The sequence below is a fragment of the Denticeps clupeoides genome, chromosome 15, assembly GCF_900700375.1.
Source record: "Denticeps clupeoides chromosome 15, fDenClu1.1, whole genome shotgun sequence".
In the NCBI taxonomy this organism is placed as follows: Eukaryota; Metazoa; Chordata; class Actinopteri; order Clupeiformes; family Denticipitidae; genus Denticeps; species Denticeps clupeoides.
In genome coordinates, this window is record NC_041721.1 from 20728077 (window position 1) to 20753889 (window position 25813).

General features: G+C 42.7%; 1 protein-coding gene across 3 annotated transcripts; it reads left to right on the forward strand.

The window, feature by feature from the left end:
* Positions 1–100: 100 nt before the first annotated feature.
* On the forward strand, positions 101–17071 carry LOC114764962 (TBC1 domain family member 15-like). Of its 3 annotated transcripts, none has more exons than XM_028954969.1 (17): positions 101–185; positions 610–708; positions 785–859; positions 1143–1278; positions 2240–2447; positions 4601–4703; positions 8739–8936; positions 9922–10050; positions 10846–10949; positions 11038–11132; positions 11563–11679; positions 11763–11863; positions 14092–14191; positions 15259–15356; positions 15572–15688; positions 16072–16158; positions 16310–17071. In XM_028954969.1, the coding sequence occupies exons 1-17, from the start codon at positions 162–164 to the stop codon at positions 16514–16516; spliced, it is 1998 nt and encodes a 665-aa protein (XP_028810802.1). In that variant the 5' UTR covers positions 101–161; the 3' UTR covers positions 16517–17071. The 3 variants fall into 3 exon arrangements, with proteins under 3 accessions (XP_028810802.1, XP_028810803.1, XP_028810804.1); XM_028954970.1 differs by having other exon boundaries at positions 2243–2447; XM_028954971.1 differs by lacking the exons at positions 15572–15688; positions 16072–16158; positions 16310–17071 and having other exon boundaries at positions 15259–15565.
* The last annotated feature ends 8742 nt before the right edge of the window (positions 17072–25813 follow it).

Sequence of the window (25813 nt, forward strand, 5' to 3'; positions counted from 1 at the left end):
AAGTGACTTTATCACTTTAAATAAAATTTGAATTTGAATGTGGTGACGACACAGGTACATCCAGATTTCACGCTGAAACCTTTTCTTTCGCACCCCGCAGTTGTGCTCCTGAGCCACGTGACTCCTACGTCATCGTGAAAAAGAGAAGCTTGTTTAGCACCATGGCGGCGTCGGAGGGGTTTCAGGTGAAAAGAATCGCCTTCGCTCATCTAGAATGTTCGGTTTTTGAAATATGCGTGATGTGCGTTGAGTTTGGAGATGAAGCCGAGTGGCCACGAAGTAGAACCAGGAGAAGCGCACGGAGTTTCTGGCTTGTTTTTAGCAAGTTGCTAAGGGCTAGGCTGACGTCTGCACTGTTTTAACTCGGGAGTGGAGTTAAACAGTGCAGCTAAAAACGAATCTACATTATTCGCATATTTATTGCGACCTTTTTAAAACATGATACACTAGTTGTCTTTTTCTCAGCTACTTCTGCTTTCACAAGCTGCCCAGAAACTGACGTGGTTACTTCTCGGTTTAACACGGCAGTTATTATCGCGCCGAAAAGTGGGAATCGTTCAACGTTCTGCCACTATGTAATAAACGCCATCATTTTGCTCCCTCTCCCAGGTGTTATTCGAGCAGGACGGGGTGTTCATGCACGGCGATGCTGAGCGCAGTGGGGAGCAGGACGGGTTCATTTCGGGCTCCTTACGTCTGATGGACAAAGTGAGTTGAAGGTTGAAGGAGCTCCGTTCCTGTCCAGCCAGCGCCCGGTGTCATGGTGTGTTTCTGGATTTTCCAGGATGGCGATGTTCTTGTGGAGTTTAAAGCTGTGGAGGATGCTGTCGATCCCTCCAGCATATTGTGCCCCGGCAAGGTTTGGAGATTATTACACCGCTATTTTTTCCAGATGATAATCAGCAGGAAACTCATGAACCACCTGATGGAATAAAGTGGTGATTGTTAAATGCAGAGGACACATTTCGTTGTCACCGTTTGCTGTGCACTTCACTTTCACTATTCATTCAGTTTTTTATTCTGTAAGGTGACATGGGTTCTAGAAATAAAATGTATTACTATTATTATTCTAAACCTGCTGTGCTGCCCAGCTGGAGGATGTGTTGAACCGTCTTCTGCGTTCTGTCCTGCGTCCTCTGCAGGACTCCAGCTCCGTGGTGGAGTGGAAGTGTAATGAGAGGCCGAGCCGACCTCTGGAGTCCCAGCTGAGTTGTGAGACAGAGTGGGACATGGTCAACGCTGTTTACTTCAGGAAGAAGTCGTCTACTCCAGCCGATGGTGGGCTCTCTCTGGAGACAAAACTCTTAATAAGACCTGTTCTCTTTTAATTACCGTAGGTGCCATATACTAGAAATCTACAATGTATGGCCCATGCGTGTAATATGGCCATAATTAAAGTGGTTTGCTGAAAACAGGTCACAGTGTGCGGTGGAGGTTTCAGATAAGCGTATCTAAAACCTGAGGATACAAGTGATGTTTCCCATAAAGATGAATAACTTCATTCAATTTTGTTTTTTGAGTGCATAAATCTGCTTGTTAGATGGAAAGCAGCCTCAGCATGTTAATTAGTCTCCTTCTGTAACTAGTGATGGCCGATCCACAGTTTGACCATTGCTGCCGATACCAAATTTTTTCCCTTGAAAAACATTGTACACAAATGTCACAGATTCTCCCTGTGGCTGCTCCCGTTAGGGCTTTTGATTGCTGACCATGTAAAGAAGTGAAAAATGAGGTCTGTTCATGAAGTAAAGCTGCAAGCTGCAGTCATTTTATTCTTTGCCCCTGCAGCGGTCAGCAGATCTAAGCCCATCTGGAGCGCTGCAGCTATGATCAGCCTCTCCTCCAACTGGGTGTTAGGGTTGTGCGGCAGTACATCACCGCACGGTGTGAGCAGAAGCTTGCAGCTTACAAAACTGTTCGGTCTGAACCCGGCTTTGTGTTTGTGCCATATGGAACAGTGGATCGATATCGGTCAGAAACCTGATATGTAAATGATGTCATTATCAGGATCTGATCCGATTGGAATAAAGCCTAGTTATATGAAATGAAATTAGATGCTAGATGATTTGTGATTAATTTTGTCACAACATTTACACCTGTCCTGGTTTCATCACACTGATCAGCTTTGACCTCTAGCCTCCGTGGAGTTATAGTTGGTTGTGAGTCTACCCCTGTTCCTTTGGAGTTAACACCTCATCAGCCCTCACCTTTCATCCCCGGCTTCCCTGTGTGTGCACAGCAGACGGCCTTCCCCTCCCACCCGACAGAAGCCGCAGGCCTCTCAGCTTCAGCGTGATGGACCTGATGTCGGTGAAGGTCCGAAAGGAGGGTTGGATGTACCTGATCTTCATCCTGAAGAACGACTCCACCATTCCTGCCCTGCACTTCCACCATGGTGGCGGCGAGGCCTTCCTGGACTGTCTCCGGAGACACGTGCTTCTCAGCGAGTGAGTACAGCTGGAGCAGCATGAAAGTGGGCTCTGTAGTAACAAGCTGGTCCACACACCAACACATTGAGTTCACGTTCTGAACACTGTTATATCTTCCTGAGTGACTGCAGGACTCCATACTCTATATTATGCATCGTTGACAGTTATATAAGATCTTCGCATCGTTCAGAAATGCGTAGGAACTGAAAGTGTGTTTGAATCTTGCTTTGTAACCCACAGTTTGCAACGCAAGTCACAGCATTCTGGATTTACAGAAATAAGTAGGTTATAATAGAGCTAAATTGTCCCCGCTCAGCCAGATGTATCGACGAGTTGAGGGTAATACTGCTCAGATTGACCCTACTTCCCCATTCTGGACTATGTAAGTCTGACAACAGAATGACAACAGGACTCTAGAGTGCACCTAATTTCTCAGTGGTGCGACTAGCTGTTCGTGGGGGGGTTCTTCATAAACTCCCTGTGGACTACTGTAACTACTGATTGTACGTTGATCTGGATAAGGGCTTCTGATAAATGCCATAAATGTAATATAATCTTAATTGGTCTCATTTCTTTTCTGCTTAACCTGATAGGCTAGCTGCTCTGTAACATTGAAAGGATCCATTTAATCTTTTTCAACTAAGTGTGTGTGTGCTGGTCAGATACGTGGTGACATCCTCAGTGACCTCCACCATTACTGGTTTGTGCCATTTTTATTGGGGTGCAGCAGGACTCATTGCTTAATCTCTTCTATACGTCCCATGCCCAGCTCTCCACCACCTCATGGAAGGTGCCAGTCAAATGTGGAACCAGCCACCTCACCCCACCCTGTCTCTGGTTCTCTGTGGCTCTGTCTGATCTGACCTTTGTTTTGACTGCAATATTTTTCAAAAGTACGGTCATCCATCACGCACCCTGCGCATTTTACTCGAGGTGCAGCGGTACTCCACTTGGTCTGCCATGCACTGTCCAGTACGCCTTTATCGAACGTGGGATTTCGCTGAACCTTAACTTGCGTGTGGGGGGGCTTAGAGTTGGACCTGGAGTTTAACAGAATCATTAATTCATTCAAATGCTGCTTCAAGATTAATGTGGCTGATGAGGAGACATGAATGAATGTGTTCTAGACTATTGGAATAAATCTGGGGACATTATATTTAGCGAATGCTGCATGACTCACACCAGCACAATGCTATTGATCTGGGAAACCTGTGAGTTATGGGTACAGGTTCTAGCGCGCAATGCATGGTAGTCCTGGGTTTTGGCTTTTCTCTGAATGAGGCCATGATTGGGAGTCCCTTGGTACTTGATACTGAAATTTCAAACTTGATACAAGTACGAAGGATTATACTCAATACTATTTTCAATACTACAGGGGGATAAAAACAAACAAATAATAAAATAAATAAAGAAAGAAAGAAATGAATGATTAAATAAATTGATAAACAGATAACAAACAAACAAATAAAGAAATAGAAAAGAAGTGAAAAATGTATTTTAATGCTTTTTGAGCATTGAGCAATTAGAGGTGCAATCGAGCCTGAAAAGTGAGGACAGAATCTGACCTGACAAGTACTGCTTTTTAAAAAGCCTGGCTTACTTTGTGGGCGCTACAAGCGCTATACTGTAAGCACTGTAAGTTTCACCTTCTGTGTATTTTGTCATCTCTTTTTCTCATAATTAAAACAAATCAGCTGCTGACAGTGGCCAGTCTTACTGACCCCTGATTTTACAGTGCACCAGCATTCACAAAAAAATGAACTTCTTAGATGAATCAGCCTACATTTACCAGACACTCTTATCCAGCGTAAGTGGGGGGACTAATCTTAGTAAGTGGCGTTTGAACCTGTGACTTTGTGTGTTACCCACTAGATGTCTCCGGTGCTCATTAATGAAAGTATCTCAGTGAACAAAGAACAGTAACTGGCTCAAGTTGTGTTGCCTTTTAACAGCATTTTTAAACCTTTTGGTAATTCGTTGAAGGTGGTGCTTGTGATTTGGCCTTTAATTACCTTGAATTTCCATTTTCCTTTTTTAATTCCTGCTGAGTTTGCAGTGTATTGATTTTAGTATTCAACTGCAGCTCTGAATGCCGGTGCAGTAATGTTCTGTAGGAATGCTGCCCTTTCTAAACAGGAACAGTAACATTTCTTTCTGCTTTCTGTTTTCAGGTCTGTGTTCGACCACTCCTGTCTCATGGTCAGCCGCCCCAACAGCGCTCTCTCCCAGTCTTTTGAGAACCTGTTGGATGACACCACCTTTGGCCTCATTCAGGTGAGACAGATCAGCATTAATCCCTCAGTAGAACAATTCTTCCACAGACGTCCTGTGTTTACGCTCTGAACACAATGTGCAAAGTTCAATATGTAACATTTGATCTTTAAGTACTTTAAGTCCATTATTATCATTGTGTTTTGGTCCATTCACTCACACTAGAGTGGCCAAATGACCTAGTGTTCATGCCATTGTACAGTGGGAGCAAACCCATGTCAATTTTCTATTCAAACATTAAGAAACATTCTAAAGTAGGGGAAAAATGCCACTTACAACTTGCCCTGCTCCATTCGATTAGCCGAGAGTACTACCACCTTTAACAAACAGTTGAAAACCCACATGTTTAAAAAGTATTTCAGATGAGTTTAACACACGCACACACTCACTCACTCACATGTATATTTATTTATATATTCAGCTAGCACTTAAGTTTTTTCCTGAGAAGTTAGGCCTTATCAGGGCTCTTAGTTGTGTAACTCAAAATCTATAGAAACCGAATGAGAATTGCTGTTGTCTTCCTCTTGTAAGTCGCTTTGCATAAAAGCGTCTGCCAAGTAAAGTAAAGTTAACATTGATTGCTTCATTGACAGGTTTTCCAGCAGGAAGATATGCTAGTATTCTGTTTGTCATATCTGTAAATTCCATGTGCAGTATGTCTGTCATCATATCAGGTGACAACAGCACAATTTGAATGTCATTAATCTGTTTGGATTTTCTTTTTTCCAAAGTGAACATGAGTGACAGTTCTCTGCAAAGGGAGGATCAAACCCACATGGTTAACACGTAAAACTGAACCCTATGGAGTTATAACCCTTCCAAAACTTCACAAATACACTAAGCGCTTTCCACAAATGTCCCAGACCGTGCAAATAAAATGAATAGCAGCCAGAAATAAAACATGATTCGGTCATATGCAGACTATACTGTACAAATACATAACATAGCGATGTCTTTTGCAAATAATAAATTACATTAAATTAAATAAGTACAGTGTGGCTTGCAAACAAAAAAATACATTTATAAAAATGTAGGATGGCTTCCATAAATCTGAAGAAAGAATAAAACAACATCTTTGGTTTTATATTTAAAACCTCAATAATAAGGCCTCATTCATACCTGAATCTCCTTTCAGTAGAAAATTGAAAGGCAGGCGCCACCTGCTGTCTCACTTTACTTTACTTTATTTAGCAGACGCTTTTATCCAAAGCGACTTACAAGAGGAAGACACCAGCAGTTCTCGTTCGATTTCTATAGAATATTGAGCTCAGCCCATTGGTGTGGAACTCTGTTCATTTGTGTATGAATAAGGTACGGAGTAAGTGATGTCAAAACGCTGGTTTCCTCTTGCGCCTCCTGCAGCGTTGGAAGACAGAGTAACAATGCCTGCTACCCTCAAAGGCGAGGTGCGGCTCTGTGCTGTAAATATAAAACCAGTGATGTACACATGCAAAATATTCGTTTTTCACTTGCAAGCCATATTGTATTTATTTAATAATGGCCTTTTATATTTGCAAAATGCGTTGCGTTTGAGTAAAAGCTAAGTTTTGTATCTGTACAGCATGGTCTGCATATTTGTGGAGAGCCCTTAGTGTATTTGTGAACTTTTGGCAGGATTGAACTCTACTGCTTTGTGTAGAATACAGGTTAGTTTTGCATCAATAGTGATGAAGTCTGGCCAGGACCAAGTTAAATCTTGAAACTGAATACTGCCAGAAAATAGAGAGCTGCTTACACTGTAGACTAGAAGCACTTATGCACCATGACTTGAAACCCTCTCATGTAAAATTTGTGTGCTGTTCTATCTATAAAAAGTAACACTTTCGAAATATTTATCATTAGACATCAAAGAGCTGAGGAGACATCAAAGCCCTCTAATGATTCATCAGGCAGGCCCTTAACTCCAGTGGTGGTTTACACCAGTGCCCGAGAAAAGAAAAGTTTACCCAGCAGAGTTTAGAACAGAAATGACACAGTCTGTTTAGCAGGGTTAATGACCAGCCATCTTAAGTTCAAAAATCGAACTCCAGCGCTAAAGTAGCCTTGGCACCAGCCAAGTCCTTCATTATGGTGAAGCGTTGGGACATGGAAACGGCTCCTGTGCCATTACAGGAATAATTTAGCAACACTGGGACCAGAGACGAGGGTAATGATCCTTGTCTTGCTAATAACACTGGGTGGCGGTGTCCTGGACGCGGCCACTGACGCAGGAATGTTGTTTTGTAATGGGACTCCAGAAATCCAATTGCAAAGATGAATGACCATGTCACAACTTCTGTTAGCCAAGAGGAGGCTGCGGTAAATAAACATACAAATACATAAATCCATGTCACTGCTTGCATGGGAGACAGATTGTTGCTTTGCTTCATTTTTGATTCCAGCGCTTTTTGTTGAGACTTCAGAGGGATTTTCTCAACCGCCAAGTCGGTCACCGTCTGCTGTGTACAGTGTTGCATTGTGCAGTTGCGGCTCCGTTTTCAGTCCAAATATGCTTTCATTTAGGCGTTGCACCCTGTGTATCCCTGTTTCCTGTGCTGCAAGTCTCCAGCAGACTCCTGTTCTTCAGAGCAAGGTTAAGACTCCACCACGAAATGAGTTACTGCGCAGAGACGCTGCTCAGTTGTTATAATAGTTATATATTCAAAGTACATCCAGCCTAAACAATCGAGCTGGTCTTGCTACCGGACTGCACAGTGGCACGCTTGGACATCCCGACTTGGACCTTGTGTGGACTGAGTTTACATGCTTCTTCCAAAAGGCATGTACATTAGGTTCAGGGTGTTCTAGATGTGTGTGTGTGTGTGTGTGTGCCCTGGATGAGTCCCCGCCATGCGCCCAGTTAAGGAAAGGGATTGAATCAGTGTACATTGGTAGTGTCAGTAAGAATATTGAATTCTGAAAAACCAAAGCTATGTATTTTTTCTGAAAGACTAGTAAGCATCGGTTGTTTCAGCCACATGCTTTAGCCATTTGAGGATATCAAGCTTGTCAGTGTAACTGTGTAGCAAACACACTAGAGTATAGTCATTTTCTTATTTGTATAACCTTGATGGATTAGGAAAGATTTAGGTGTTTGTCCCCCCCCCCCCCCCCCCCCCCTTTCATAAACAACTGTTTATTTAATTTGCAAAAGTGAGGGTTTAAATGATTTAAATGAAAATAATTAATGACTAAATTGGCCCAGTGCAAAAAGGGGTTAACTCAATATTGCATCCTACTGCCAATCCATAACCTGCAGAGATAGGGCCGTATTCGTGTTCATTGTGGGATTAACACTGCTCAACTGTAAAATGACTAGGAGCAAATAGCAGGGCCTGATCAGAATGGCAGATCAGATCGTAATCTATTCTTCATTTTACCCGAAACCAAACCAAGTGCATAGTGTGTAAGTAGAATTAAAAAAAACCTGGGACATGAATTTACACTATTAGCACATGAGCACAGTGTCCAGACAGCCAGCCATTTAATTTAAACTGGCATATCTGAGGACACCTCTGTATTTCTGCTTTAATGCAATCTAGAAAACTAGGAAGTGTACGACATGTTTTAAGAAGCATGCTGTGGATAAAACAAGTTTTCCCACGTGGAGAGATCTGTGTCATTGTAGGTACACCTCAAGTGTGAGGGACTGAATCTGAAAAACATATTGTATGATTTTTACATTTTCTTACATAATTATTATTATGATTATGCACACCTTTTTTTTCACACTTTATAGTGGTGAAATGTGTTTCATTATCTAGTGTGGACAGTGTGTCTCCAGTGATAATTTTTTGGGGAGTTAAGTTCACTATTAATTACAGAACTGGAAACATAAGTGAGTGTACGTGAGTGGGTATGATGGGAATAATAAAATTAGGTCAGTTTTTATATACAGATGTTGTCATTACATGAACATACATCATAGCAGGTATGTACAGTATTCATTAATAACTATGTGAATTATGTGACACTGGAGACTGGGTTTGAAAGTGCTCAGCTCGGTTGAATATTTTATTAAAATGCTGCTGAAAACAGTGACTTGTGTCTCTGCTGTAGAAGTTCAGGAAGGACCCCTACACCACTACCCTGGGAGGCTTTTCCAAGGTCACCAACTACCTTTTTGATGCGTTCCGTGGTCCAGATGCTGAGCCTCAAGAGCGGCCACCAGACGAGGTGGCAGACATGCTGACTGAGGCCATTCCAGGGCTGGACATTAACCAGCAAGAGGAGCCTGGATTCGAGGTGATCACCAGGGTGAGAGAGACAGGAAACACACACACTCCATCTCAGGCTCTCTCTTGATGCCTGTCTAGAACTTCTCTTCTCCAGGGGAGACATGGAAATGTGAAGGTTGGACAGCAGAAGAATAAACAGGGAATGCGTGTCCTGGGATGAAGACATTTTATCTGTGGGGCCTGACCCAGATAGAGCTGAGAGTGTATTTGTCTGTGAGCGAGCCCAGATTTTCAAACAGAACCTTTTCATCAGTTTGAAAGGGTTGGACCCTCATGAGTGTGAGGAGCTCCAGTTTGACAACCACGTTACCTAGGTATTACTTAATTATGCCTCTCTGTTTTAATTAGAGCTGACCCGCTCCACTCTGCGTTACCATGCCAACCCGCTCTCCCAGATCTTAGCAAGCTCCACTATACAACATGGGTTCCCCTCATCTCTTTGTGCTATAACTACACGCGTCTTTATATTACATTTGTGCATTGCTAATAGTAAATTAAATATTGTGAGTGAAGCATATGGGAGGTCTTCTGAGAGCACCTCATCAGTGATGATGTTTTTTTTCCAGTCCATCCGAACTGAATAAAACCTACTTCCAACAGGTAATATAATTCACTAAGAGGTTAGTTTCCATGCTGCGTAATAACATCATAAGCTGCTAAACTTATCTATCCCAAGCAGTTCATTATTGACCAGTTCATTATTTTTACCTTTCAGTCTCCAGACTTGATTTTTGTGCTTAAAACTAAATGAAAATTGTGAGTGGTGGTGTGCAAAGTGGACTGTAAAATAAACTCTGCTCAGCTCGGACTCACACACGATTTATGGATGCAACACGCTGGCAGCATATGATGAGGGTGGCACAGTGAAGTGTGTTTAAGATTCTTGCATTCAGTCTTGTTTTGGTATGCATAGTGTGCGCAGCTCTATTGTTTCCCACTCTCTGCCCCACTCCTACCTCCTGCAGAGTAAAGTGATGTTGTGTCTGTGTATGCATACGGGGCAGGTCGATTTAGGCGAGAGGCCAGAGGTACAAAGAAGTGAGCCAGTAACACAAGAAGAGTGGGAGGCGAGTGTGGACTCCGAGGGACGGATCCGAGACCCCCAGCATCTCAAAAACAGAATCTTTAGAGGGGTAAGAACCTCAAACATGTTCAGGAAACTCCATGCTGGAAAAAGAATTTCAGTTTTTTTTTATCCATTGTTTAACCTTCATATTCACATTCCCACATGCTGTGGTGTGAATCCAAACTGCCATTTTGCCTTTACTTTTTTCATTCCAGACATTGGATTTCACCTTGGCCATAATGAGTGTATAGCATCTCCCTGATCCTCATTCATTGAGGAACTCACCCTCACTGTTAGAGGAAGGGTTTTACTTTAATGACTGGCTGTTGCTTCAGGTCAGAATCACTGTGAACATTTGTGCAGTGCAGATGCATCTGACTGGTAGTAGACACAGTCTGCCTGTGGTGAAACATGTACACAGCATCCATTTATAATGTGATGTAAAAATGAACCTCATGAATTCTTAATTAATTGATAATGAGAAGTACACAATCAAACCAACCCTAGTCAGCAATATTCAGCTATCAGACATTTACAGCATTTATCAGACGCCCTTATCCAGAGCGACTTACAATCAGTAGTTACAGGGACAGTCCCCTCCTGGAGACACTCAGGGTTAAGTGTCTTGAGATTTATTCTCATGAACAGCAGCATGAAGTGGACTTGTGATCGGAAGGTCACTGGTTTGAATTCACCAGCTGTTGCCCTTGATGAAGGTACCGTCCCCACACACTGCTCCCCAGGCGCCTGTCATGGCTGCCACTGCTCAGTTAGGGTGATGTAGGGTTAAATGCAGAAGAAAATCATTTCTATCACATATGACAAATAATCACTTTCACAATGAATTGCTGCTATCCTCTAGGGTTTGTGTCATTCGTTGAGGAGGGAGGTGTGGAAGTTCCTACTGGGGTTTTACCCCTGGAGCAGCACGCAGGAAGCGAGGAGAGTTCTGCACCGGAGCAAAACGTAAGTGTGCAGTTTAATACAATAGATGATGTGATTTGTAATTTCTAATCCCTCACTGTTTACTCTCCCCCTCTCTCTGCTGGTGCAGGGATGAGTACTTCCGGATGAAGCTGCAGTGGAAGTCAGTGAGTGAGGAACAGGAAAAGAGGAATTCCAGACTGCGGGACTACAGGAGCCTAATAGGTGATAACAGGGTAGACAGTGTCCACCATGCGTGATGACCTGGAAGAGGGAATGGAGCAGAAAGGGCAGCAGTTTGACCTCTCACTAGAGAAATCAATATAGACGTTGAAGGGAGGGGGAAGATGTATGAAACCTGAAAAAGAATCTGCTCCAGGTTGAACAGGTTGAACAAGGTTCACTGTGGTGATTTCATTGGTGGCGCAGTGTGCCGTGCTCTCCTTCACTGCTTTGTCAGGAGGAGATGCCACTTCTATCCTGGATCTGCTGGCCATGGGACCAACGTTGAGTCAGAAAGGGGAATACAGACCGTTTTCTTTGTACATGTCACACAAATGCATATTGCAAAATACTGCAGTCTCGTTTCTGGATTTGCACATGATTGCAGTTTAAAACAAACTATCTGACAAAATATCAATATATTTTGTTCCAGAAAAGGATGTGAACAGGACTGACAGGACCAACTCGTTTTATGAAGGCGAGGGGAACCCAGGCCTGATTCTGCTGCATGACGTCCTGATGACTTATTGCATGTACGACTTTGACCTCGGTAAGATGCAGACCGTAGTCTTCCTCATGTCAGACGCTCCCTGCCACCTTTCATGTGACGTGTGCCTGATGCTCCCTTGACAGGGTATGTGCAAGGTATGAGCGATCTGCTCTCTCCCATCCTGTACGTGATGGAGAACGAAGTGGATGCTTTCTGGTGCTTCACATCCTTCATGGATGAGATGGTGAGTGTGTCGAAATCTTTGTGTTGAAAGCAGTGAGGGACCAACTCATTGAATGCAGGACCTAGGTACACCTAGGTACCGTGATTGGGTGGTTCCCAACTGCATCCATCCACATTCTTCTAATTCCACAAAGTTGTAGGCCACAGAATCGCCAACTTTGTGTAGAGGCAGTTGCTACAGAACTTTGTCCTCCAAACTGAATTTGGCCTTCAGATCAGCTGAAGAAGAGTTATACCAACTGGTATGAGAGCTAGAAATTTGGTCAGTATATATTTTGACAATGTTTCTTACATTTTAAAGTGTTGCATTGAACAAAATAAATCCTATCATGTTTGATCCTGTTTTAACTGACATATACCAAACTTGGTACACGTTAATTCACCTCCGTTATTAGTGAAATTGCACAGGAAAGTTTATCCTTTAGATTGTGTGCATTTTGTCAATGTCCTAAACCTTTATACAGAGTTCATTAAAATTACATCCAGTTTAAATCAAGCCAAAAATCAGCATGCCACGTGGCTAAACCTATATTTCTGTCTTGGATGGTCTTTATCCACATGAAAAAACTTTTCTCTATCTAACCCCTATGTAAACCCTAGTGTTAATAATATTCTCTGGAGTTACTCAGGTAGCCTAAACATAATAATATTATGTAATAATTATTATTCCAATAATGCACCACACAGGTGCAATTATAATCAGTGGAACGGCTGAATTGGGATAAAGCAATCAACAATATAACAAATATGTGGCAACTGATTCCACTTGAACATTTGCATGTAACCAAAAAAATCTTTGGAATAACCCACCTTTTAAAACAACACAGTTTGAACACAATAAGGTTTGCCAATGTTCATCATATGAGACCATATGAGCCTAACCAAGTGCTTGAAATTTAGCTAAGTTGGGGCCCAGCTGTTGCGTTGGTGCACGGGTTATAATCCAGAGGTGGTCAGCGATCAGTATCACTCACCAGTGAAATTGTTTTTTTTTTTTTTTTTTTTGCCCCTTACTGTACATACACAAAATCCCAATGCCAAAGAGGCTAACTCCAATTTTCGGCTATAACCCATACATTTAAAACCTGTGTTTATATATGCCCAACAGAAACGAACATCAAGTCCTCAAAAACGCCCAGAAACGAGCCTGAACAAACTCTCCTCCGTTCTTCAGCCGCGTCTTTTCAGCGTTCAGTGTAGAGAGGATTTGTTGATGGTGCTGCCTCACAAACACGAGTGTGTTATCTTCCATTGTTGTTTAGGGTTAAAGGTCAGGTTGGATATTGGGTTAATACATCAGCATTTTCGAAGAAATAACCCATTAGATGCATGGGAAAGAGAAATTTACTCTGGATTTCGTTTTAGAACGCTGTCTCTGTGGACGCAAGAAATTTCGGACAAATTTTGGTGGGGCCTGAATTTGACCTGAGTGGCAGATGGGCAGTTAAAGGGGTGGGGCTTAGAGCTTAACCCCAGTTTAACCCTGGTGTGGTGTTCCAAACCAATGTTTGTGAAAACCATTGCATAATTTTCACACGTTTTCCCATCACTTTTATATTAGTTCTCCCCCACATTTGAATGGGACAACAACTTGTCTTGCCAAACCTAGTCTTCGGGGGGCAGTAGAAGATTAGATTTGTTCAAGAAGCTTCTTGTAAATGTAGGAGTAATATACTACATTAAGTAAATGATGGTAGACTATAATAAATGTTTGTTTAATGTTCAGGTTTTGGGTAAAATATGCAGAACTATGTAAAAACAAGACTAAATTAGAGGAATGATTTTTGATAGGCATTGAAAGTGTTTTCTAGTTCGCACGGTATATGTAGTAATCCATGAAGAAAGTCAGGTTTTGTGGCTGCTGCTATCATGTGTGTTGCGGTGTGAGGGCCTGATCAACGCTGCTTGCAGCTTTCATTTCCACATGACTACCAGCATCATTTAAAGCGGATTTAGCGTTCATTAAACATTCATGACTTTCCAGTGGTGTAGCTAGAGGCAGATTTGTGCGATCATAGCATTATTTGCCATGTGAGTGGTTCTACACCTGACACCCTTTTTTTCTCATATAAGCTCTTCTAGCTGTCAAACATCAGGCCATTACTTACATGAAAGCACTATTGACCTGTTTGCTGCAAGGCGTTCTTAAAAGCTAATTAATGTGTGGATCTGGTCAATGGGCATTTCTGGGGTTTGTGAACATCCATTTTTTTTCCATCCATTTTCAAGCACAAAAACTTTGAGGAACAGATGCAGGGAATGAAGACACAACTCATTCAACTGGGCACACTGCTGCGTCTGCTGGACCGTACCTTCTGGAACTACCTCGGTATGTACATCCAGTCATCCTGCACAAGGCATGTTTCATGATCATAACTGCACAAGGACCAAATTTCATAGCCGAAGATAGAAACCTGATGTTACAATACCATGGAATTCTGTTCCAAAAGTGGCTCAAAGTGTAAGACTTAAATTTTCTGTCTGATTTAATTGCAGAAAGGGGTATTGGTACAGTCTTTTATAAGCACTCATCAAATATTTTATCTTGTTTGGTGGTATGATTGCTTAGGGAAATAGCATAGAATGCTTAGTATGTGATGCCTGTAGGAGTATACAGCACAACCAGTTACAGTATAAAGATGGGAATGAGAAGAGTTAAACCAGCTTTGGGGCAGAGAGGGGCAGGATAATGTGCGGTGTTCAGTGAAAGTGGTTTCATTTGGTGGAGGGCAGAAGTTCGCTGGGATACTCGAGGAGAGTCTGATAAGTCTGGCGGAATTGGAGTGGAGCAGCGACAATGATGTATCACCACCTACTCAATGCACATTATTTTTCATGATAAATTTTTCCTGCTTCACCAGAGCTTATCTTTACTCAGCGGAACATCAGCTGCTGCAGAAATGAAAGTGTCCAAGAAAAACAAACAAGTAAATCCAGTAATACGTAAATGGAATGGTGTTATTTATTACAAGACTGTGAATTGGGCAACGGTGCTGTCAAAACCTGGAGTCTGGAGTCTGTATGTTTAATTTTGGAATTTAGAAAATTCTAAATTAATGTTGATGGAATGATATAGCATCCAAAATCCATTATTAATCAGGTCAAAAATCTGTGGTGCTGGAATATGTTTACAGTAATAATATGAACAGTGCAGTACAATAAAAGTAGGAATCATGCATTAATAAAATTTTCCTTATATCAGAGCCAAAATTGCAAAGCTGAAAATAATTAAACTGTGTAGCTTTTTCTTACTGAATCCATACTGAGAAGTATGTTTGTGCTCCATCTTATTCAAGAACGGTTGAAAAGCCCCCATACTAGTTCCCATTTCTCATTCCACCACGTCTGTTGGGTTACGTTGAATGAGTATGGCTCCTGCTTCCCCCCTTCATACAGAATCTCAGGACTCAGGATACCTGTACTTCTGCTTCCGCTGGCTGCTGATTCGCTTCAAGAGGGAGCTGACCTTCCTTGACGTGTTGAGGCTGTGGGAAGTGAGTTTTAAAAGAGCCACAGTTACAGGTTGCTGCTCTTTGCTGTTAGAAGGTCCTCATATATCACCAGTGGTCCAAGGTAAACCATGCTGGCTCTCATCTCTGTGAACCAGTGCAGTGCGATTGGCCTTTCCGGGGTTATGGAGGGGCAAATGAGTCGCATTGAGCCGTACTTTAATTTTTTTCTCAGTGTATTGTGAAATTCTCTTCCTCAGGTCATGTGGACAGGTCTACCCTGCCAGAACTTCCATCTGCTGATGTGCTGCGCCATCCTTGACTCTGAGAAGCAAAAGATTATGGATGAGCGCTATGGATTCAATGAGATTCTCAAGGTAGTTCAGTTGAAAAGGTGTCCGAGAGGTGACGTGACCCCTTTCACGGTGAATACGAGCCGTCATTTACCAATGTCAACATGTAAATGGACGAGTGTCATTATGTTCCTGTGGTCTCGTTCCCCTTTCTGTTCCCGGCCTGCTGAGTAAATTAATGCCGCTTTAGCTGTCTTCCCCGTGGCGTCCTTCTTCTCTTTTGTGTTAAAGTGGCAGGGGACGCACACCCAGAGTCTCTGCAAATAGCCGTGGGACACTGAGAGTGGGATCCCATCACAATGACCAGATTCTGTTGGCTGTCACCATGGAGACGTGTAGCAGCGGTTGGAGTGCTGGGTCAGAGCTACCTGACGCCGAGTGTAATCACTGCCTCTGCTTCCCCACAGCATGTTAATGAGCTGGCCATGAAGCTGCATGTTGAGGAGATCCTGTGTCAGGCGGAAGCTCTGTGCCTGCAGCTGAAGAACTGTAAGGTACGAGAATCATGGTGCCAGTCTTGTCTCCCGCGGTCACGTGACCCACTGTCAGTACTAATTTAATAAGCGCCCATCTGTGGTATCATTACAACAGATCGCATTTTTTGTTTTTTTGTTTGTCTGTTTTCATTGTTGCTGATCATTTCAGGACCTACCCAGCAGTATAGCAGAGATTCTAGGCTTCAGCTGTGAGGCGTCGGCTGCAGTGGAGGTTGATGATGGGAAGGAGCGCGACTCCCCTGAGCCCTTCAGCCCCTCTCAGGTCCTGCAGTCGGCGCCCAGTTTCAGCCCCTCGCGGAACGGGCACATCCGCAATGGAGCACCAGACCTCTACAAGCTGGCCTACATTTCCTAACCCAGGAGCTCACTGTCATGCAATAAGTGGGTGAAGGATCCAAGAATTTATTCTCTTTTGCTGTTCTGATTGAAATGATAATTCGTTCATGAATCTTGAACCTTCAACTAGTGCTGTTTATGCACATCATCATGTTCTTCTCACTCCTGACCCCGCTGCCTCCATTAATGGTATATTGTCTTGCATCCTTTTAACTCATCAAATGTGCTGTTAACGAAGCCTTAAACACACAAGTGCCTGACCAGTGGATCAGTTTTATACAAAAAGCCTTATTTTGCATAACAGGGGGTCAGGAGCATCATCAATTCCAAAACCACAACCAGCAAATGGACCTCAGCTATATTTTATATACCAGAGTCCTTACTTTTTTAATTCGAGAACACAGGTTGACTCTTTATGTGACTGTTTACTCCATGTATATATACTTCTTTGTATATTTTTAAAGTTTTTTTTCCTGCTGGAAAAACTCCTGACCTTGTAAACTGTATTGATTCACATTGTTCATGTGCAGTGAGTTCTGAAGTTGCATAAAGCCTGAATCATGAAATGTTTGCATATGAGGTGTTTTTTTGTTTTTTTTTAACACTAATCTCTACAGCTGCAGACCCCGTGTTTGACCCCTGCATGTTAACATGAACTGGATGTGTGAAATGCCTGGACAAAATACCATGGAAAAAATATTCACATTTTGCACTGTTTGATTGTGACCAGATGTTCCAAATGCAAAAGAAGTGACAGGGCCAAGAGAGAAGTCTCCTGTTCATCAGCAGATTGAAAGTTTATGACCATTGCCTTTAAAATGGAAAATCAGGCATTCATAAAGTTGTGTTCAGAAGTGTATCACGTGACGAAAGTGAAAAATGTCACGGCCGTAACAACCAAGGAATCAAGACCGTCTATGAATGGAACTTGGGCTCCAGAATGTTTTGTGGTGGTTCACTTCTTCTCTCAGACTTCATCAAATGTTTCATTTCCTGTCCAACAGGAAATTGCTGGGGACAGAAACAAGTTGCCAGGTGCTCAAACCATAATTTATCCCACATAGGAACCTTATTTTGGCTGACATTCTGTCATAAAATCTATTACATAGTTTTTGAGCTTTTAATTTGTTAATCATGATGTGATATATGTGTGTGATATCAGATGTTCAGGTGATGCAATGTCTTTTGTTTGGCCGCCCAGTTATTTTCTTCTGCCAGGTTATTGGCTATAATACATTTTTCTGTGTTTTGTGTGTGTGGTTGATGAGGGATGCACACTGTTAACCTGTTTAGCAGGTTCATCACCAGTCGATTGGCGGTCCAGCATCTTGGTTCTGGTGGTACAGCAACTTAATCCAACAGTGCCATACTTTACCAGCAGCTACCACTGACTTATTGAATCAAATCTTCATAAAAGTGCAGTGTTTCTGGTGTTGAAGCCACTGTTACATGATCGTGAAGAACCTTTGGCAGGGCTTTGCAAGGTTCATCTCATGTTTCTTGATTATTAGAAAACCATTTTGCTCTGATCTTAGTAGTAATGAATAAAGCCAGCCTTTAAACTGCAATAGTGAAAGTAAAAGCAATTTCCATGCATACAAGAGAGGGTGGGGGCTGAACATCGAATCAAAACTGGGACTCCTTCAGTTTGTCTGGTTTGGGATCAGCAACATTAAGTGGAAATAAAGTCATGTAGCATGACCACACTTTATTAAACCATCACCTGATTGTACAAGCACACAGTACATTTATCTAGTTTTGGAAAGATCATCCTGCACTGGCCCTATCGGTTAAGGAATGTTGCTGGTTCGAATCCTGATCCGCCAAGATGCCACTGAGTAAACCCATCACCCTTGGTGAGCAGTGGGCAGCCGTGACAGGCACCCCACACACTGCTCCTCGGGTGCCTGTCACGGCTGTCCACTGCTCACCAAGGGTGATGGCTTAAATGCAGAGGACAAATTTCCCTGTGTGCACAGTGTGCTGTGACAAATTACTTCACTTTTTTTTTTTTTTTTACATTTTTCCTTTATTTTCCACCATTCCCACCTGGAGCTGAATCTGAGTCGCATCGAACCAAAGCACACGCTTCCAGTTAAATTCCCAGCAGCGCTTAGCAAACTCCACACGTGGCTTCTTCCTGGCATGGGGATGGCATTTAATGGTTGTTATGGAGACCTGGTGACAACTAGAGGCCACTCTTTGTTGCAGTTGTCTTACAGCACTTCTCTCACGTTGCCTGTTGGCAAGATGAACTTGGGTTCTCGTCCAGCCGCCTGGTTTGTCACAGTTGCAGTTGTTTCAAACTGAAATGATTGCTCGGAATATGGAAATGGGCAATGCAAGAATAACGAGTAACATCAGATTATGGGGGCGCTTCCTTATCCACAGGGCCATCACCGCATCAAATAAAACATGTAGACAAGACAGACCGCACAAAAAAATGAAATTGGTAGTGAAGGCGCAGAGTAACAATGTGCAAATACTGCTGTGATCGAGGTATGTTCTGCACATAAGAGGTAGAGTGTGTGTTTGTCAGTCCAAAGACTGCTGGATTTCTTAGCTTTTGAGCTGGTGTTGAGAGTCCAGGAGAGGTGCTCCTCTAGATGAACACAGAGGAACTTTGAGTTCTTGACTATCTCCACACAAAATCCGGTGCAGTTGTGAGAAGACTTTACAGAAACTAAAATAAATGTTGAAATATTGCCATGCAATTGTACATAATATGATTAGCTCTACAAAAAGGGAAATGTGTATTTAAATACCTTTATAAAACCTTCAGCAACCTTTATAAAACCTTCGCCCACAGCAGCTCACGTACTGATGCTGTGTTTTTGTAAATGTGAGCGCTGAACAGTTTGAGGGGAAAGAGCATTCAGAAAGAATTCTGATTTAAAATGTGGCTCCAAGATGTATGCAGCTGCAGGGCTACAAGCTGCTGTTTTTAATTATAATGTGCAGCAGGCGTACAGTAAGAACCCCCTCCACACAAAAATCGTGTCCCTTTTCTAATTATGTGTCCTCTCCTCACCAGCCGCTGCTTCAGCACGACGTGTACATCACAGAGACGATGGCATCTCCCATTTTTGTGTTCATTTCACTAAAACGTAGATGGGTTGACGTGCTCATTCATTCATGTAATCATATTTGGGTGTTTCATTACTTGGATCATCATCGTTCAGAATAAAATGCCCCTCTAGTCAGGTGTGTGCAAGATCCACTTCTGCACATTTCTGAGCTGTAATCATATTCAAACAATATACTGTACCTCAAAAGTCTGATGTTATAAAGCCAAAGAAGTTTTTTTTTCACCTGACCATGCAAAATTTCAGTTTTATAGGCCAATAATATTACGAACATTACTGTTCACTGATTCCTTTAGTGTTAACTAAATCATGTCTACTTTTAAATTATTTTATAAAAAGATTGTATTCATAATTGGGGGTCATAATGAACCAGAACTGTTCACTTCATCGATGGTAACTTGAAAGCACGTTATAAGTCGTGGATAAGGGCGTCTGCCAAATGCCTTAAATGTAAATGTTATTGGGGTTCCCTTGTTCCATCTAAACAGATGGAACAACTGTACCCCATGGGCCTTACATTGTGTAGTGAAATAAGCATGATTCAACTGAACAGGTCGGCTTCCATTGGCCTTCTCATTGCTGACCAGTAAATCTTGGGAGTGATAAAATGTGAGACTGGCAGTGTGAGTATTTCAATCCTCAATCTGCGTGTTATTTCATCACATTTCCCAATAGTGCCACTTTTCATTTTTAAAAGCTCAATTGTTGAAAAGCAAGAAGGGTGAAGGTTTCCCCCCACGTCTTCTTTCATCCACGGGCAATTTCTCAGACAGTTGCTGCCCATCCATCAGTACTTACACCAACATGGCTCCTCCCCAAAAATCAGCTCATGCTAATACATTTTTAACATCCACCTCAGGATCTGAAAGAAAGCGAAGTGATTGTGAAACACAGCACAGCACACAGTGACACAAAGAAACGTGTCCTCTGTATTTAACCATCGCCCATGGTGAGCTGTGGACACCATGACAGGCGCCCGGGGAGCAGTGAGTGGGGACGGTGCTTTGATCAAGTGGATCTATTAGTTCTAATAGTTTTAAAAGATGTAGTGATCCTTTGAGGCTTTCAAGAATCAACATGATACAATGTTGGGGAACAGACTCTGTCCCGTCCCATGTGTTCTGTCTGGAGTTCGAATGTCCAGTAGAAGTGTCCATTCATCTCAGATTGTAGAGATGGTTGTGGGAGAGACATCATTAAAGGCCTGCCACCCACAGACAGCTGAGTCCTAGATCTGGGTCCCCATGGTGAGCATCACCTTCCTAAAAGCTCCCTAATCAAGCAATCATTTCTTAAGCCCATGACATTGCCTGCCAACATCTGTCACCATGACAGCATTACTACCTGGCTCAGGGGACCTCACAAATCACAGGATCATCAAAGGGTGGGACAATCTGCCTGTCTGCAAAGTTCAGTGTCATTGCAGCAGATTCCACACCACAATATGGAAAACATACATGTTCATGTTATAACAATCTCCACGCAGGAGATGACTTATATCTCCTGTGGCAGTGACGGCCTAGCGGTTAAGGCCCTGTAATCAGAAGGTTGCCGGTTCGAATCCCGATCCGCCAAGGTGCCACTGAGGTGCCACTGAGCAAAGCACCGTCCCCACACACTGCTCCCCAGGCACGGCTGCCCACTGCTCATTCAGGGTTATGGGTTAAATGCAGAGGACAAATTTCACTGTGTGCATCGTGTGCTGTGCTGCTGTGTATCACATGTGACAATCACTTCACTTTTTTTTTTTTAGATATAAGAGCAGTGCTCCACTGTTGACTGTTGTTCTCCACCCACACTCCTCCATGTGCCGCAGCAACTGGCACCAGTGTTATGACTGGGCCGTGCAGATGGGCAGCAGCTCCTTGCATGGCGACGTTCATGAGAACAGGAGACCACTTCACCATCCACACTGCTGCTGTACGAGGAGAGATTACGTGGAACAGACCAGGAGTTCCTGCCACAGCAGACAATCTGCGTGTCACCAAAATAAACCTCTCAAGAGCCTCACATATCTAACTGCTGAGGTGGAGGCACAATACCTGTACATGCCACATGTTCCTGTGAGGGGCTACGATCCTCTCTGGTTCTATTGAAGCATTCAGTCATGTCAGGATCCAGTCTGGAAGGGGATACTACAGGCCTGGGGCCAGACCAGATGTTTATCCTGTGTTCACTATAAGTTGGATTCAAGTTTTTCCTCTATTTGGGAACTTTTCCTCTATATTCCTCTTATCATTGATAAGAGACAAGAGACTTTATAACTACCTATGAGCTTCTGATTATGGGGAAGCTTCCTTAACCGCTAGGCAACCACTGCCCCGCTAGGTTACCGGTTCGAATCCTGATCTGCCAATGTGCCACTGAGGTTTCACAATGACAATCACTTCACTTTCACTTCATGTGGTGGTGACTATGGTGGTGACTGTGTGACTGATGTGATGTTGATCTTGTCTCACATTCCCATGCAGATAGACGAGGCTGATGATTGTCCATCATTGTGATGCACATCGACTTACTCACATTGTTCTCAAATTCAGCTACAGTTACTTTAATAAAGAAAGTAATGAGGTAGGCTAGAATTAAGATGTCCAAGCAGGCCTGGAGAGCACTCAAGAAAGCTTGCTATTTGTCATGAGGGGTTGGCTGGGTTTCGAAAGTGTGGGGGAGTATCAACATCTTTTGTATTTTCTGCATCTGATCTGTATATTTCTCCCTGTTGAACTCGACAGAGACATGAACTAAAGAAGTATCTTTCTGTTGGAGTTTAAAATGTAAGTTCTCAAACTTTAAACTTTTCAGATCCTGAAAAAGAAGGTTTTATCCAGGCCTGCATGCTCCCCGACACCCCTGGCAAGGGTGCAGAGTCTCACCATGCCTCACCAGAGCTTTTAAGGAGAAGAGGAGGGACGATGACAAGACTGACAACATGGGGCAGTGGTGGCCTAGCGGTTAAGGAAGCGGCCCGTAATCAGAAGGTTGCCGGTTCGAATCCCAATCTGCAAAGGTGCCACTGAGGTGCCACTGAGCAAAGTACCGTCCCCACACACTGCTCCCCGGGTGCCTGTCATGGCTGCCCACTGCTCACTCAGGGTGATGGGTTAAATGCAGAAAAAATGCACACCCCACAAAAGTTTTACTGTATTACAGATCATTCGCCCAAAACCTTTGTCCTCAGTTCCCCTTTAAGCTTGATGGTAAATATGTGCCTAGTTCCGTCTTTCTTACACTCTTCACAATGCACTGCAGTGTCAGTGTGAATAACACCGGCCCAAGTAGGATGAGTGTGTTTCGAGTGTTCTGAGAATTGAGGGGCACTTCACTTCACTTCACTGTTGTGTATGATATGGAAGCATGCACAAATGTGTTAAGAGACACCGACATTTTGAAAAAACGAAATTGCTGTGAAGTCCTCGGGATGATGGCGACAAGATACGAGTGGAGTGTTTCCTGTTTGAATGGATTGCTCCCCCTTGACGCTCAGCCTGCTGCATGTCAATTTGACACTTTTTTGGTCAAAACTGTCATCAAGCTCCAGTGTGTTCCTCAGTTTCTATCACTGTTCTTCCAGGCTGGCCCTTAGTGTCACAACCTCCTACAGCAGCTTCCCCCACTGACTGCCCTTTCCAACCCCAACGTGACACTGTGTTTCTGACCCTGCAGACAGGGCAAACTGTGGAGAGCTCTGATGAATTCTCACCGCTTTCACAGCCTTACTGAAATGAGGCATATCTCAACTCATTTGGGATTCATAGTTGTGTTGGTGTGCTGATTAACATGCATTCTTAATCAAGGTACCGAGATTGTTAGTCTGATGGTTGTTTTCTGGATTATTTGCTGGCCTGAGTTAGGGCTGCAAGATATGGCATAAAAATAAGATGTATAGTGATACACTATTGTTACAGGGCGACAGCGATTGGCATGGCATGATGGAACACAGGATGTATACACATGACTTCTCGGAAACCGGAGGTTTTGCTTGGAACAAATGCAAGAAAAACAGGACAAGGCTAAACAGCATACAGACACAAAGAATGAACTGGACAAAACTAGACACAAAACTAGACACAATACAAACTAGACTTAAATACAAGCAATACGGAAAAGAGCAGAACTCAACACAAAAAAACTCCAGAGAACCTCAAAGTCACGACCGTGACAACTATATAGTCAAAGATTCAAATATATCTCGAAATCTCCTCTAAATCACTGTAAAAATACTAAATTCAGCCCTTTACTCCATAAAATGATACCAATATAATAAATGCAGCCAAAAGTTACCAGGTCTGTAACAGAGGGGATAAGAGGGTATTTATTACATTGCACATGGGTGGTATAGCTGTCATGACACCAATTGTACATCATTTGTCAGTCTGTTGTTTTTGTGAGGGAGATTATTCCCACCAAATGAATGCTAAATTACCATCTCCATTTGGATACCACTTGAATGTGGTGCTTGTGGGTAACACACTCTTCTCCATGATGACTGTTATTAAGCCTCCAGAACTCCAATCACACCGAGGCGGTCCAAAGAGCTCCCTCATGCTACAGATGACACCAGCTCTCTTTCCTAGAGCGCCTTGCCAGGTTCACTCTGACCCCAATAACAGAATATTGAAACTGATATAATATAACAGAAAAACACACAGTGTCTGTCATTTCCGATATGGAAATAAAATGTGCCGATATATAGCTTCTGCCATGAAAAATGCAGGAGCCCTACATATGCAAGACTGGCCATATATTGACTTAATATATGTATCACCCTAGCTAGCTGACACCTTTAAAAAAAAAAAGTGTTCATTATTCCAATGCATGAATGGATTGAGATTTATGGGAAGCAGGAGCTCAAAAGTAATTTCAACTGTATTTCATACCCAAGAGCTCCTTGGTTTAAAAATCTGACTGCTGGCTGAGGAATGAGGTTCTGTAGTCAGGTCTGTGGTGGGGATATTTGTCCAGCAGAGGCGAGAGGCAGTCAGGTGTTGAGCAGTGGCAGGAGGGTTCTGGGGTCACCGTGGAGGGCCTTCACACATCACTTCATGGCCCCTACTTGCCTGTTGACCTCCACACTGCGACATTCAGGCTTATTTGGTCACAGTTTGCTGTTATAAACACACCCAGGCTATTTTCCAAATCAGTGCCCTTTAGAATGCATGCACCACACTGTATTTATTTCCTGTCCAATTTGTGCAAAATGACAATGAAAGGTCAGACCTCATTGTTAAAAGATTAGTGACGGTTGACTTGACTGGTCATGCCTACAGTGCTGAAACCCAACCCTTCCACTGTGCAGCACACTTGGAATTATTGAAGCAGGCTGAGTGAAGAATCAACAACGCACTTCCGTTCTGTTCCTGTAAAAAAGAAACCAGCCACCCCACAAATCTGAAATCAAATCTCCCAGGTGAATCACAGGGACATTGATCACTCCTCACCCTGTTACATCTTCATTGCATGTTGTAATGGCCTTAATGGCGGCTATCTTTTCTGTTTTGTTCAGTCTCAGGACACGATTTTTACAGATTTTTCCACCTCACACTTTATTCATCTATATTTTTAAATATTTTATGCAACTTTTCCTTTCACACAGTTATATTGTTTAATGAAACACTTTTTTTCTGTGCCAACTGGGTTTCTCTTCATAAACAGGATCTGTGGATCCTCTGCCAGCCAAATACATTTACATTCATAAAAATCTTAATTTACATTCATATCATATATAGTTCTCATTCATACACAGGCAGGTCCATTTCACTGACTGAAACCTGGCTTGGTGGGATTATTAAACAGGTCTTCATTATTACAATCCCTCATTTATCTTGAGCCAGCAATGCAACGAATGCTGCTACAAGCCATTTGGATGAATTATCTTTATTGTCAAATAGCAAAATTGACTTGGACATGCCCATAAATGTGATTTGAACATTACGCTTGACACTTTACTAAAATGGAGCCCTTTGTATTATTTGTGGATATTTAAGCAGCAGTGAGGATGTCGACTCAATCAGACTCATATATATCTGTTATATACTTGTTTTCAATACTTCATATACTACATATACTTCATAAACAATATGCTTCATTCATCCCTTCTCACATACAATCAAACCATGCACACATACACACATTATGGCAGGACACATGGGCATTGAAGGAGCAAGTGTAGCGGTTCTTCTTCTGCGTTGTGTAATTTTTTGATTTCTTTTCTTGAACCGTAATGACGAGCC

Bases quoted from the DNA above. Each gene is read 5' to 3' on its own strand.
- LOC114764962 (XM_028954969.1), top strand. From the start codon at position 162: ATGGCGGCGTCGGAGGGGTTTCAG. The intron at 709-784 runs GTGAGTTGAAGG...TGGATTTTCCAG, and splicing joins CCTTACGTCTGATGGACAAA to GATGGCGATGTTCTTGTGGA. The intron at 11,680-11,762 runs GTAAGATGCAGA...CTCCCTTGACAG, and splicing joins CATGTACGACTTTGACCTCG to GGTATGTGCAAGGTATGAGC.